This window comes from Bufo gargarizans, chromosome 2 (assembly GCF_014858855.1).
Source record: "Bufo gargarizans isolate SCDJY-AF-19 chromosome 2, ASM1485885v1, whole genome shotgun sequence".
NCBI lineage: Eukaryota > Metazoa > Chordata > Amphibia > Anura > Bufonidae > Bufo > Bufo gargarizans.
Window position 1 is genome coordinate 641,575,415 of NC_058081.1, and position 14,070 is coordinate 641,589,484.

The following is a 14,070-nucleotide window of genomic DNA, read 5'->3' on the forward strand; positions in this document are numbered from 1 at the left end:
CATCAATAGTGTGGTTATTTTTTGGTTATATCCTACATCAGGGTCAAGCTGTCACCAAGTGCATTTAACCATCAATAGTGTGGTTATTTTTTGGCTATATTCTACATCAGGGTCAAGCTGTCACCAAGTGCATTTAACCATCAATAGTGTGGTTATTTTTTGGCTATATCCTACATCAGGGGCAAGCTGTCACCAAGTGCATTTAACCATCAATAGTGTGGTTATTTTTTGGCTATATCCTACATCAGGGGCTTGGCTGTGCTTGCTATTTTATTGAGGGGTGAAATACAATTGCCAAAATAGCAGTACCCTAAATCTGGTGTTTCAGCTGTGGCCAGCCAATTGTAATACTGTCTGCTGTCTGGCAAAGGATATATTTTTGTTCAGGGTTGAAATACAATTCCCAATTTAGCAATTTCCTAAATTAGTGGTTTCTGCTGTATCAGGCCTACTTTAAATCTATCCCTAAAAGGGTATATTAGATTCAAGGTGCTGATAGGGTCATTCTCAATAACTTCACACACACGTTACTGTGCAATTCCAAGTCTAATTCTGTCTGTAAACATATACCTGTCACCCAGCGCCTAAATAATAGGCCTCAAATTTATATTCATCTAAATCTGTGGTTATTGCTGTGGCTGGTCAAGTTATTTAGTGTCCGTCAAAGCACAGTTTTTGTTCTGGGTTGAAATACAATTCCCAACTTAGCAATTCTCTAAATTAGTGGTTTCTGCTGTATCAGGCCTACTTTAAATCTATCCCTAAAAGGGTATATTAGATTCAAGGTGCTGATAGGGTCATTCTCAATAACTTCACACACACGCTACTGTGCAATTCCAAGTCTAATTCTGTCTGTAAACGTATACCTGTCACCCAGCGCCTAAATACTAGGCCTCAAATTTATATTCAGCTAAATCTGTCGTTACTGCTGTGCCTTTATTAGTGTAATACGGTGCCTAAATAGATAGCCAGATAGTGTTAGGTGTCTGTTCAAAAAGGCCTGAATTTGAATTCAATACATTGGGCCAAATACTATTTTTCTTATTGTGGTGAACGGTAACAATAAGGAAAACATCTAGTAAGGGACGCGGACGCGGACATGGTCGTGGTGGTGTTAGTGGACCCTCTGGTGCTGGGAGAGGACGTGGCCGTTCTGCCACAGCCACATGTCCTAGTGTACCAACTACCTCAGGTCCCAGTAGCCCCCATAATTTACAGCGATATTTGGTGGGGCCCAATGCCGTTCTAAGGATGGTAAGGCCTGAGCAGGTACAGGCATTAGTCAATTGGGTGGCCGACAGTGGATCCAGCACGTTCACATTATCTCCCACCCAGTCTTCTGCAGAAAGCGCACAGATGGCGCCTGAAAACCAACCCCATCAGTCTGTCACATCACCCCCATGCATACCAGGGAAACTGTCTGAGCCTCAAGTTATGCAGCAGTCTCTTATGCTGTTTGAAGACTCCGCTGGCAGGGTTTCCCAAGGGCATCCACCTAGCCCTTCCCCAGCGGTGGAAGACATAGAATGCACTGACGCACAACCACTTATGTTTCCTGATGATGAGGACATGGGAATACCACCTCAGCACGTCTCTGATGATGACGAAACACAGGTGCCAACTGCTGCGTCTTTCTGCAGTGTGCAGACTGAACAGGAGGTCAGGGATCAAGACTGGGTGGAAGACGATGCAGGGGACGATGAGGTCCTAGACCCCACATGGAATGAAGGTTGTGCCACTGACTTTCACAGTTCGGAGGAAGAGGCAGTGGTGAGACCGAGCCAACAGCGTAGCAAAAGAGGGAGCAGTGGGCAAAAGCAGAACACCCGCCGCCAAGAGACTCCGCCTGCTACTGACCGCCGCCATCTGGGACCGAGCACCCCAAAGGCAGCTTCAAGGAGTTCCCTGGCATGGCACTTCTTCAAACAATGTGCTGACAAGACCCGAGTGGTTTGCACGCTGTGCCATCAGAGCCTGAAGCGAGGCATTAACGTTCTGAACCTTAGCACAACCTGCATGACCAGGCACCTGCATGCAAAGCATGAACTGCAGTGGAGTAAAAACACCTTAAAACCAAGGAAGTCACTCAGGCTCCCCCTGCTACCTCTTCTGCTGCTGCCGCCTCGGCCTCTTCTGCTGCTGCCGCCTCGGCCTCTTCCTCCGCCTCCGGAGGAACGTTGGCACCTGCCGCCCAGCAAACAGGGGATGTACCACCAACACCACCACCTCCGTCACCAAGCATCTCAACCACGTCACACGGCAGCGTTCAGCTCTCCATCTCACAAACATTTGAGAGAAAGCGTAAATTCCCACCTAGCCACCCTCGATCCCTGGCCCTGAATGCCAGCATTTCTAAACTACTGGCCTATGAAATGCTGTCATTTAGGCTGGTGGACACAGACAGCTTCAAACAGCTGATGTCACCTGCTGTCCCACGGTATGTTGTTCTCAGCCGGCACTACTTCTCCAAGAGAGCCGTGCCTTCCCTGCACAACCAAGTATCCGATAAAATCAAGTGTGCACTGCGCAACGCCATCTGTGGCAAGGTCCACCTAACCACAGATACATGGACCAGTAAGCATGGCCAGGGACGCTATAGCTCCCTAACTGCACACTGGGTAAATGTAGTGGCGGCTGGGCCTCAGGCGGAGAGCTGTTTGGCGCACGTCCTTCTGCCGCCAAGGATCGCAGGGCAACATTCTTTGCCTCCTGTTGCCTCCTCCTCCTACTCGGCTTCCTCCTCCTCTTCTTCCACCTGCTCATCCAGTCAGCCACACACCTTCACCACCAATTTCAGCACAGCCCGGGTTAAACGTCAGCAGGCCATTCTGAAACTCATATGTTTGGGGGACAGGCCCCACACCGCACAGGAGTTGCAGCGGGGTATAGAACAACAGACCGACGAGTGGTTGCTGCCGGTGAGCTTGAAGCCCGGCCTGGTGGTGTGCGATAATGGGCGAAATCTCTTGCAGCTCTGGGACTAGCCGGTTTGACGCACATCCCTTGCCTGGCGCATGTGCTGAATTTTGTGGTGCAGAAGTTCATTCACAACTACCCCGACAAGTCAGAGCTGCTGCATAAAGTGCGGGCCGTCTGTTCGCGCTTCCGGCGTTCACATCCTGCCGCTGCTCGCCTGTCTGCGCTACAGCGTAACTTCGGCCTTCCCGCTCACCGCCTCATATGCAACGTACCCACCAGGTGGAATTCCACCTTGCACATGCTGGACAGACTGTGCGAGCAGCAGCAGGCCATAGTGGAGTTTCAGCTGCAGCACGCACGGGTCAGTCGCACTGCGGAACAGCACCACTTCACCACCAATGACTGGTTCTCCATGCGAGACCTGTGTGCCCTGTTGCGCTGTTTCGAGTACTCCACCAACATGGCCAGTGGCGATGATGCCGTTATCAGCATTACAATACCACTTCTATGTCTCCTTGAGAAAACACTTAGGGTGATGATGGAAGAGAAGGTGGCCCAGGAGGAGGAGGAAGAGGGGTCATTTTTAGCACTTTCAGGCCAGTCTCTTCGAAGTGACTCAGAGGGAGGTTTTTTGCAACAGCAGAGGCCAGGTACAAATGTGGCCAGCCAGGGCCCACTACTGGAGGGACGAGGATGAGGAGGTGGAGGATGAGGATGAAGCATGGTCACAGCGGGGTGGCACCCAACGCAGCTCGGGCCCATCACTGGTGCGTGGCTGGGGGGAAACGCAGGACGATGACGATACGCCTCCCACAGAGGACAGCTTGTCCTTACCTCTGGGCAGCCTGGCACACATGAGCGACTACATGCTGCAGTGCCTTGCACAACGACAGCAGAGTTGCCCACATTTTAACGTGTGCGGACTACTGGGTTGCCACCCTGCTGGATCCACTGGTACAAAGACAATGTGCCCACCTTACTTCCTGCACTGGAGCGTGATAGGAAGATGCGTGAGTACAAGCGCACGTTGATAGATGCGCTACTGAGAGCATTCCCAAATGTCACAGGGGAACAAGTGGAAGCCCAAGGCCAAGGCAGAGGAGGAGCAAGAGGTCGCCAAGGCAGCTGTGTCACAGCCAGCTCCTCTGAGGGCAGGGTTAGCATGGCAGAGATGTGGAAAAGTTTTGTCAACACGCCACAGCTAACTGCACCACCACCTGATACGCAACGTGTTAGCAGGAGGCAACATTTCACTAACATGGTGGAACAGTACGTGTGCACACCCCTCCACGTACTGACTGATGGTTCGGCCCCATTCAACTTCTGGGTCTCTAAATTGTCCACGTGGCCAGAGCTAGCCTTTTATGCCTTGAAGGTGCTGGCCTGCCCGGCGGCCAGCGTTTTGTCTGAACGTGTATTCAGCACGGCAGGGGGCGTCATTACAGACAAACGCAGCCGCCTGTCTACAGCCAATGTGGACAAGCTGACGTTCATAAAAATGAACCAGGCATGGATCCCACAGGACCTGTCCATCCCTTGTGCAGATTAGACATTAACTACCTCCCCTTAATCATATATTATTGTACTCCAGGGCACTTCCTCATTCAATCCTATTTTTATTTTCATTTTACCATTATATTGCGGGGCAACCCAAAGTTGAATGAACCTCTCCTCTGTCTGGGTGCCGGGGCCTAAATATATGACAATGGACTGTTCCAGTGTTGGGTTACGTGAAGCATGATTCTCTGCTATGACATGAAGTCTGATTCTCTGCTGACATGAAGCCATATTCTCTGTTACGGGACCTCTCTCCTCTGCCTGGATGCCGGGGCCTAAATATCTGACAATGGACTGTTCCAGTGTTGGGTGACGTAAAGCATGATTCTCTGCTATGACATGAAGACTGATTCTCTGCTGACATAAGCCAGATTCTCTGTTACGGGACCTCTCTCCTCTGCCTGGGTGCCTGGGCCTAAATATCTGACAATGGACTGTTCCAGTGTTGGGTGACGTGAAGCATGATTCTCTGCTACGACATGAAGACTGATTCTCTGCTGACATGAAGCCAGATTCTCTGTTACAGGACCTCTCTCCTCTGCCTGGGTGCCTGGGCCTAAATATATGACAATGAACTGTTCCAGTGTTGGGTGACGTGAAGCATGATTCTCTGCTACGACATGAAGACTGATTCTCTGCTGACATGAAGCCAGATTCTCTGTTACGGGACCTCTCTCCTCTGCCTGGGTACCTGGGCCTAAATATCTGACAATGGACTGTTCCAGTGTTGGGTGACGTAAAGCATGATTCTCTGCTATGACATGAAGACTGATTCTCTGCTGACATGAAGCCAGATTCTCTGTTACGGGACCTCTCTCCTATGTCTGGATGCTGGGGCCTAAATATCTGACAATGGACTGTTCCAGTGGTGGGTGAAGTGAAGCATGATTCTCTGCTATGACATGAAGACTGATTCTCTGCTGACATGAAGCCATATTCTCTGTTACGGGACCTCTCTCCTCTGCCTGGATGCCGGGGCCTAAATATCTGACAATGGACTGTTCCAGTGGTGGGTGACTTGAAGCATGATTCTCTGTTATGACATGAAGACTGATTCTCTGCTGACATGAAGCCAGATTCTCTGTTACGGGACCTCTCTCCTCTTCCTGGGTGCCGGGGCCTAAATATATGCCAATGGACTGTTGCAGTGGTGGGTGACGTAAAGCCTGATTCTCTGCTATGACATGAAGACTGATTCTCTGCTGACATGAAGACAGATTCTCTGTTACGGGACCTCTCTCCTCTGCCTGGGTGCCTGGGCCTAAATGTCTGACAATGGACTGTTCCAGTGTTGGGTGACGTGAAGCATGATTCTCTGCTATGACATAAAGACTGATTCTCTGCTGACATGAAGCCAGATTCTCTGTTATGGGACCTCTCTCTTCTGCCTGGGTGCCGGGGCCTAAATATATGACAATGGACTGTTACAGTGGTGGGTGACGTGAAGCCAGATTCTCTGCTATGGGACCTCTCTCCAATTGATATTGGTTATTTTTTATTTATTTTATTTTTATTTTTATTCATTTCCCTTTCCACATTTGTTTGCAGGGGATTTACCTACATGTCGCTGGCTTTTGCAGCCCTCTAGCCCTTTCCATGGCTGTTTTACAGACTTTTTAGTGCCGAAAAGTTTGGGTCCCCATTGACTTCAATGGGGTTCGGGTTCGGGACGAAGTTCGGGTCGGGTTTGGATCCCGAACCCGAACATTTTCGGGAAGTTCGGCTGAACTTCTCGAACCCGAACATCCAGGTGTTCGCTCAACTCTACTGAAGATAAATGTGCTGGCCAGGCCCTCAACACTCCCTCTTTGAAGTCAGATAGAAACAGCACATGCAAAAAACTTTGTTGCAATGGTGTTTACACAGGGCTTGCAACTTTTTTTGCACCAGAAAACTGGCATGGGTAAAACGATAAATTCTCTCCATGCTTCTTATTAAAATAAAGTTTGAAAAGTTATATATTGGGTCTAGAAAAAAAGTGTATTTTCATCCAACTTCCTGTTCCTGGTTTGTCATGTGCGATTTGATCTTGCCTTAGGGCAGTGATGGCTAACCACCGGCACTCCAGCTGTGGTGAAATGACGACTCCCAGCATGCTTCTTCATTTCTATGGAGTTCTGAGAACAGCCAAGCAAGTGTAGATCTTGGGAGTCGTAGTTTTACCACAACTGGGGTGCCAGAGATTAGCCTTTACAGCCTTAGGGCAGCGAGCTGTGTCCTGACATCAGCAGATCATGTGACACTAACCACGCCCCTTTGTCTTACCAGTGACGCTTTCTACTTCCTACATTACAAGCCTCCAGTGCAGGACAATATGAACAGCAACTGAATATCAACACAGATTTGCCGCAGGGTGCAATGATAGGCTAATAACTTTAGAATAAGGCAGTTTTAATAAATGGCAGTATTTGAGGCAATCGATATAACAGCGGGATACAATTATATTTGTTGGGCGAGATACAATTATATTTGAGGCACAACCCCTTTTAATGTATTCTTCTTGCAGTGGTTACGGTATATTACATAAACAAATGACTTCATGTCTGTGCCTTTAAGTCAGACGTCAAGGCTGCTGTGGAGTCAAGAGGAACATCTCTGTTTGCATCAGATACGTTCAAAGATGTGGTTTGATAGATGACTACAATCTGAAATAAAACAATAAAAATTAAAAGTTTTTATTGTACAAGTGAAGTACCATTTGATTAACATTACCTATATACAGGGCTGCATTCAGGAATTTCATGGCTCTTTACAGGCAATCTATATGCCCCCCACCCTTCTCACATTCGTAGCCATACCAGACATAACTTTTTTCTTTTATGCGTCATGCCATTTTAACTTCTACCAACTGTAATAATGAGTTTAACCCCTTAAGGACTCAGCCCTATTTCACCTTAAGGACTTGGCCATTTTTTTGCAAATCTGACCATAACTTTAAAACGCTTTGACTTACCCAGGCCGTTCTGAGATTGTTTTTTCGTCACATATTGTACTTCATGACACTGCTAAAATTGGGTCAAAAAAGTTAATTTTTTTGCACAAAAAAAATAAAATTTTTACATTTTTTTTTGAAAAATTAGCAAATTTCAAAGTTTCAGTTTCTCTACTTCTGTAATACATAGTAATACCCCCAAAAATTGTGATGGCTTTACATTCCCCATATGTCTACTTCATGTGTGTAGCATTTTGGGAATGATATTTTATTTTTTGGGGATGTTACAAGGCTTAGAGGTTTAGAAGCAAATTTTGAAATTTTTCAGAAATCTTCAAAATCCCACTTTTTATGGACCAGTTCAGGTTTGCAGTCATATTGTGAGGCTTAGATAATAGAAACCTCCCAAAAATGACCCCATTCTAGAAACTACACCCCTCAAGGTATTCAAAACTGTTTTTTCAAACTTTATTAACCCTTTAGGTCTTCCACAAGAGTTAATGGCAGATGGAGAAACAATTTAGAAATTTCTATTTTTGGGAAAATTTTCCAATATAATCAATTTTTTCCAGGAGTAAAACAAGGGTTAACTGCCAAACAAAACTCAAAGTGGGTTGCCCTGATTCTGTAGTTTGCAGAAACACCCCATATGTGGTCGTAAACTACTGTTTGGCCAAACGGCAGGACATAGAAGGAGGGGAACACCATATGGGTTTTGGAAGGCAGATTTTGCAGGACTGGTTTTGTTTATACCATGTCCCATTTGAAGCCCCCTGTTGCACCCCTAGAATAGAAATTTCAAAAAAGTGACTCCATCTAAGAAAGTACACCCCTCAAGGTATCCAAAACTGGGTTTACAAACTTTGTTAACCCTTTAGGTGTTCCACAAGAGTTAATGGCAGATGGAGAAACAATTTAGAAATTTCTATTTTTTGGAAAATTTTCCAATATAATCAATTTTTTCCAGGAGTAAAACAAGGGTTAACTGCCAAACAAAACTCAAAGTGGGTTGCCCTGATTCTGTAGTTTGCAGAAACACCCCATATGTGGTCGTAAACTACTGTTTGGCCAAACGGCAGGACATAGAAGGAGGGGAACACCATATGGGTTTTGGAAGGCAGATTTTGCAGGACTGGTTTTGTTTATACCATGTCCCATTTGAAGCCCCCTGTTGCACCCCTAGAATAGAAATTTCAAAAAAGTGACTCCATCTGCGAAAGTACACCCCTCAAGGTATTCAAAACTGGGTTTACAAACTTTGTTAACCCTTTAGGTGTTCCACAAGAGTTAATGGCAGATGGAGAAACAATTTAGAAATTTCTATTTTTTGGAAAATTTTCCAATATAATCAATTTTTTCCAGGAGTAAAACAAGGGTTAACTGCCAAACAAAACTCAAAATGGGTTGCCCTGATTCTGTAGTTTGCAGAAACACCCCATATGTGGTCGTAAACTACTGTTTGGCCAAACGGCAGGACATAGAAGGAGGGGAACGTCATATGGTTTTTGGAAGGCAGATTTTGCTGGACTGGTTTATTTACACCATGTACCCTTTCAAGCCCCCTGATGCACCCCTAGAGTAGAAACTCCATAAAAGTGACCCCATCTAGGAAACTACAGGATAAGGTGGTTGTTGTTTTGGGACTATTTTAGGGGTAAATATGATTTTTGGTTGCTCTATATTACTCTTTTTTGAGGCAATGTAACAAAAAAATTAAATTCTAAAAATGTTTCTACATTCGCTATTTAGTTTTGTGGAACACCTAAAGGGTTAACATAGTTTGTAAAGTAACTTTTGAATACCTTGAGGGGTGTAGTTTCTTAGATGGGGTCACTTTTTTGGAGTTTCTAGTCTAGGCTACATCAGGGGGGGCTTCTAATGGGACATGGTGTCAAAAAAAAAAACTGTCCATCAAAATCTGCCTTCCAGAAACCGTATGGAGTTCCCTTCGTTCTATGCCCTGCCGTGCGGCTATATAGCCATTTACGACCACATATGGGGTGTTTCTGCAAACTACAGAATCAGGGCCATAAATATTGAGTTTTGTTTGGCTGTTAACCCTTGCTTTATTACCGGCAAAAGGGATTCAAATAGAAATTTTGCCCAAAAATGGGTGTTTTGGCACAGTTTTTGTTTTATATTTTTAACACCGTTCATTCGAGGCGTTTGGTCAAATGTTATTTTTATAGCGACGACTTTTACGCACGCGACGATGCCCAATATGTATGGCTCTCAGACTTTGGAGACACTAAGCAGGCATCCTAAAAACTGCGGCCCTCCAGATGTTGTAAAACTACAATTCCCACCATGCCCTGCTGATGGCTGTAGGTTGTCTGGGCATGCTGGGAGTTATAGTTTTACAACATCTGGAGGGCCGCAGTTTGAGGATGCCTGCTCTAAAACTAATATTTTTTTGGGGAAAAAAAATTGTTTCTGTGTCTCCAAAGTCTAAGAGCCATAGTGTTTTATGTTCTCTAGTGGACTGTTGGGGATTATAAAAATTTAGTACTCCATGGAAGTGTGATACTCCCTGAAGCAATCGATAACGCAGAGGCCCGGATGATCGGGGCACGTGTCACATTGAGTGGTGGTGTCCTTCCGTATCCCCCTCTTGTGACACACTCTGCATCTTTTTTGGGTTCGTCCCTTCTTTCCAGTATGGGGGACCACACCTGGAAAGTGTTGGCCAGGGATGATCCGGGCGCCTCCAGTTCCCGAGGTACTCCGGCCTGCTCTTTCCCGGTCCGAAAAGATCAGGTCTTTGAGGACTGCCTCATAGAATTGGAGGAATGTCCCTGTGCTGCCAGCGCTTCGGGATAGTACAAAAGAGTTGTACATGGCAACCTGCACCATGTAGACCGTAACTTTTTTGTACCATGCCCGGGTTTTGCGCATGGCATTATATGGCGTGAGGACTTGATCAGAGAGATCAACTCCTCCCATATACCGATTGTAGTCGACGATACAATCGGGCTTGAGGACCGTTGCCGCGGTACCTCGCACAGGGACTGGGGTGGTGCTGTTACCGTGGATTGTGGACAGCATAAGCACATCCCTCTTGTCCTTATACCTGACCAGCAACAGGTTTCCACTGGTAAGTGCACGGGTCTCACCCCTGGGGATAGGTACCTGGAGGGGGTGGGCAGGGAGGCCGCGCTGATTTTTTCCGCACGGTCCCACAAGCGAACGTGGATCTGGCGGCAAGGGACCTGAACAAGGGAATGCTGGTATAAAAGTTATCCACATACAAGTGGTAACCCTTATCCAGCAGTGGGTGCATAAGGTCCCACACGAGTTTCCCGCTAACACCCAGAGTGGGGGGACATTCTGGGGGTTGAATACGGGAATCTCGCCCCTCGTACACACGAAATTTGTAAGTGTACCCTGAGGTACTCTCACAAATTTTGTATAGCTTCACGCCATACCTCGCCCGCTTTGTGGGAATGTATTGGCGGAAACTGAGTCTCCCCTTGAACGCAACGAGAGACTCATCAACCGCGACCTCCCTTCCAGGTACGTAGGCCTGCTGAAATGTGGCCCCAAAGTGATCGATGACCGGCCGTATCTTATACAGCCGGTCATAGGCAGGATCACCTCGGGGTGGACATGCTGCATTATCGGAATAATGCAGACATTTCCGGATGGCCTCAAACCGGGGACGTGTCATGACCATACTGTACAGTGGGGTCTGGTATAGGACGTCCCCACTCCAGTATTGTCTGACACTGGGTTTTTGGACTAGACCCATATGCAGCACGAGGCCCCAAAATGTCCTCATTTCGGCTGCACTGACCGGCGTCCAGCCACCGGGTCTAGCCAAAAATGAGCCTGGGTTTTGAGCGACGAACTGTTGGGCGTACAGATTCGTCTGCTCCACCATCAAATTCACCAGTGGGTTACTGAAAAAAAAACTAAAAAAGTCTATTTCATTAAACCCCACTGTGGGAATCTGGATTCCAGGATTGCCAGCGAAATCCGGAATCTCAGGCTCAAAGTCCACTGGGGGACACCAGCTAAGTTCATCAGCAGGGGGCTCCGGTGAACTTATTTGGTGGGCCGGGAAACCAGTACGAACCCCAGGGCGGCTCGTACTAGGGTGGGCCACAGGATCCCTAGCATGTGTGGCCCCTGGCTCCGCCTGGTGGCGTCTCCGCCGCCTTGGTGGCTCATCGTCATCCGATGATGATGAGGAGGATGCGGATGACAGAAGGAATGTGGGGTCATCCTCATCCTCACTGGGGCTCTCGGAGTCGGAGGCAATCTGGGCGTATGCCTCCTCGGCCGAGAACACCCGGCGGGCCATGGGTGTGTGTGCGTGTAGGTGTGCGTGTGTGGAAACCTTATTATATGTGCGTGTGTGTGGGGGCAACGGGTGTTCGCGTACTAAAAAAAGGAAAATAAAGGGGCAAGTGTTAGGAAAAAAAAAAAAAAAAGTTCAAAGTTGCTGATCAGCGGTACAACGCTGATCAGCGGTGGGGCGGGCGATGCGCTAACAGTGGACGGACGCTAAAGTGCCGACCAGTCAGCGAACGCAGAAAAAAAATAAAAAAGTGGTGGTAAGGGGGCTAGTGGTGAGGGGGGGGGGGGCTGGGGGAGGGCTGGTGGGGGGATGGATGGGGGGGGTGGGGGGGGGGCTGGTGGTGGTGGGGGTGGTGGGGGGGTGGTGGGGGGCTGGTAGGGGGGGGCAAGTGGCAGGGGGGGCTCTGGGGTCTGATAGATGGATCAAAAAAGTTTTGTGTAAAAGTTCTTTTTTTTTTTTTTTTTTCCTAACTAACTTTTCCCTTCTTTCCCTTCCTAATGGTGCCTCTCCCTCACTGACCCTAACCTACCTGAGTGGCGATGGGTGCAGGAGGGTGATGGATGCCGATTAGGGGGACACAGGAGCTGGTGCTGGACGATGCTGCACGGTCAGGGTGCTGGACAGGAAGAGGAGGGGAGAGAGGAGCGCAGGAAGTTTGAATCTCGCGCCTCTCTCCCCTGCACCAATCAGCACCCTGGACAGCAGTGTTCAGCACCAGGGCCAGCACCGCCTCCTCAAATCCTCGGACTGCGATTGGTGGTGTAAAATTACGCCACCGATCGCAGTCTTTTTCCGGTTCATCGGGTCACAGCACACCCGAATGGACCGGAAACGCAGATTTCTGCGATCGTCTATACGGGGGGGTCAAATGACCCCCCCCTGCGTTGTTACGGGATGCCGGCTGAATGATTTCAGCCGGCATCCCGTTCCGATTAACCCCCGCGGCGCCGGAATCGCGAATTAAAGCCATGACGTACCGGTACGTCATGGGTCCTTAAGGATTCGGGAAACATGCCGTACCGATACGTCATGGGTCCCTAAGGGGTTAATGAAGGGAAAAAAAAACAAGACATTTTTATTTACGCTATTCATGCTTCGTTTGGTGGTAAAAGCAGAATTGTGTTATGGATTCCGTTACCACGGACCATAACGCAATTCTATGATGGAATGCATAACGGAATGCCTTTAGAGGCATTCCGTTATTCAATCATTCATAATAGTAGTCTATGGCCTGCATAACGGACTCCCCTGCATAACGTAAACGGGACGGATCTGTTTTGCAGCCCATAGACTTCTATTATGACGGAATGAATAACGGAATGCCTCTAAAGGCATTCCGTCATAGAATTGCGTTATGACCTGTGGTAACGGAATCCAAACGCAATTCTGCTTTTACCACCAAACGCGTGAACGAATTTCAAAATATGAAATTCGCTCATCTCCACTGTTTTCCGATCACCATAAATAATGTGTTTATTATATTTTGTGGACTATTATAATCACTGGGATACCAAATACTGTTTTGTGATATTTAAAAGTAAGCATGTTACAAAAATGCATTTATTGAAATGGTTTTTGCCCCGTTATTTTCAGTGTTTTTAGTAACAATAACTGCAGAAAAATGTATCCTTTACCATAAACAAAAACTGCTAGAAATAATAGTTAACGTTTTCTGACATAACTTTTATTTGCTAAAGGCTATTACACAGGCCTCTGCTGGGAATTGAGTCCCAGACCTTTAAAACGGTAGGCAGTACGCTACCACTAGACTACATAACTTTACTGTGCATGTGTAATCATGTAGTATAATGGTTAGACTTGCTGGTATAGGCTTGGGTTCAATTTCCAGTAAAGACCTGTGAAATAAAAAAACTTTTATTTTCCAGTGCTCATGGTAAAACTTAATTTTTCTGCAAAAACTATTACAATAAATGTGATTTATATAACATATTTACTATTAAATATCACAAACAGTATTTAGTATCCCTGTAATCATAATAATAAACTCTTACAATATAAAAAAACACACTATTTATAGTGATTGATAAACAGTTTAAATAAAAAATGGCAAAATTGTTTTTCCCTTCATTTCAGTTACATATGATTTATTTAGAACAGTAATTCTACTTAGCAACTTTTTTGAAAATATTAATATTCAGGTTTATAATATATGGTAAGCGTAAATGTAACTGCCATGCAATAGGTTAGGTGTTCAAATCCCACCAGACACAAAATTATTTAGTTACTAAAAGTCTATGGGGTCATTGATTATATTGAAATATGATGCAATCTGCAACTTTTCCCTGCTCACCCAGGTCTAAGATTGTGGGTGGGGAAGAGGATGGGCCGGCAGGCCTGTCTC

General features: G+C 46.7%; 1 protein-coding gene across 1 annotated transcript in view; it reads right to left on the reverse strand.

Annotated features, from left to right (window-relative positions):
* Nucleotides 1–6,850: 6,850 nt before the first annotated feature.
* The window catches only part of LOC122926871 (membrane-spanning 4-domains subfamily A member 4A-like), a 42,743-nt gene continuing 35,523 nt past the window's right edge, over nt 6,851–14,070 (reverse strand). Inside the window, exon 5 of the mRNA XM_044278379.1 lies at nt 6,851–7,121. Within this exon, the coding sequence (XP_044134314.1) occupies nt 7,014–7,121 (108 nt within the window). The 3' untranslated portion in view covers nt 6,851–7,013. The remainder of the gene's footprint in view (nt 7,122–14,070) is intronic.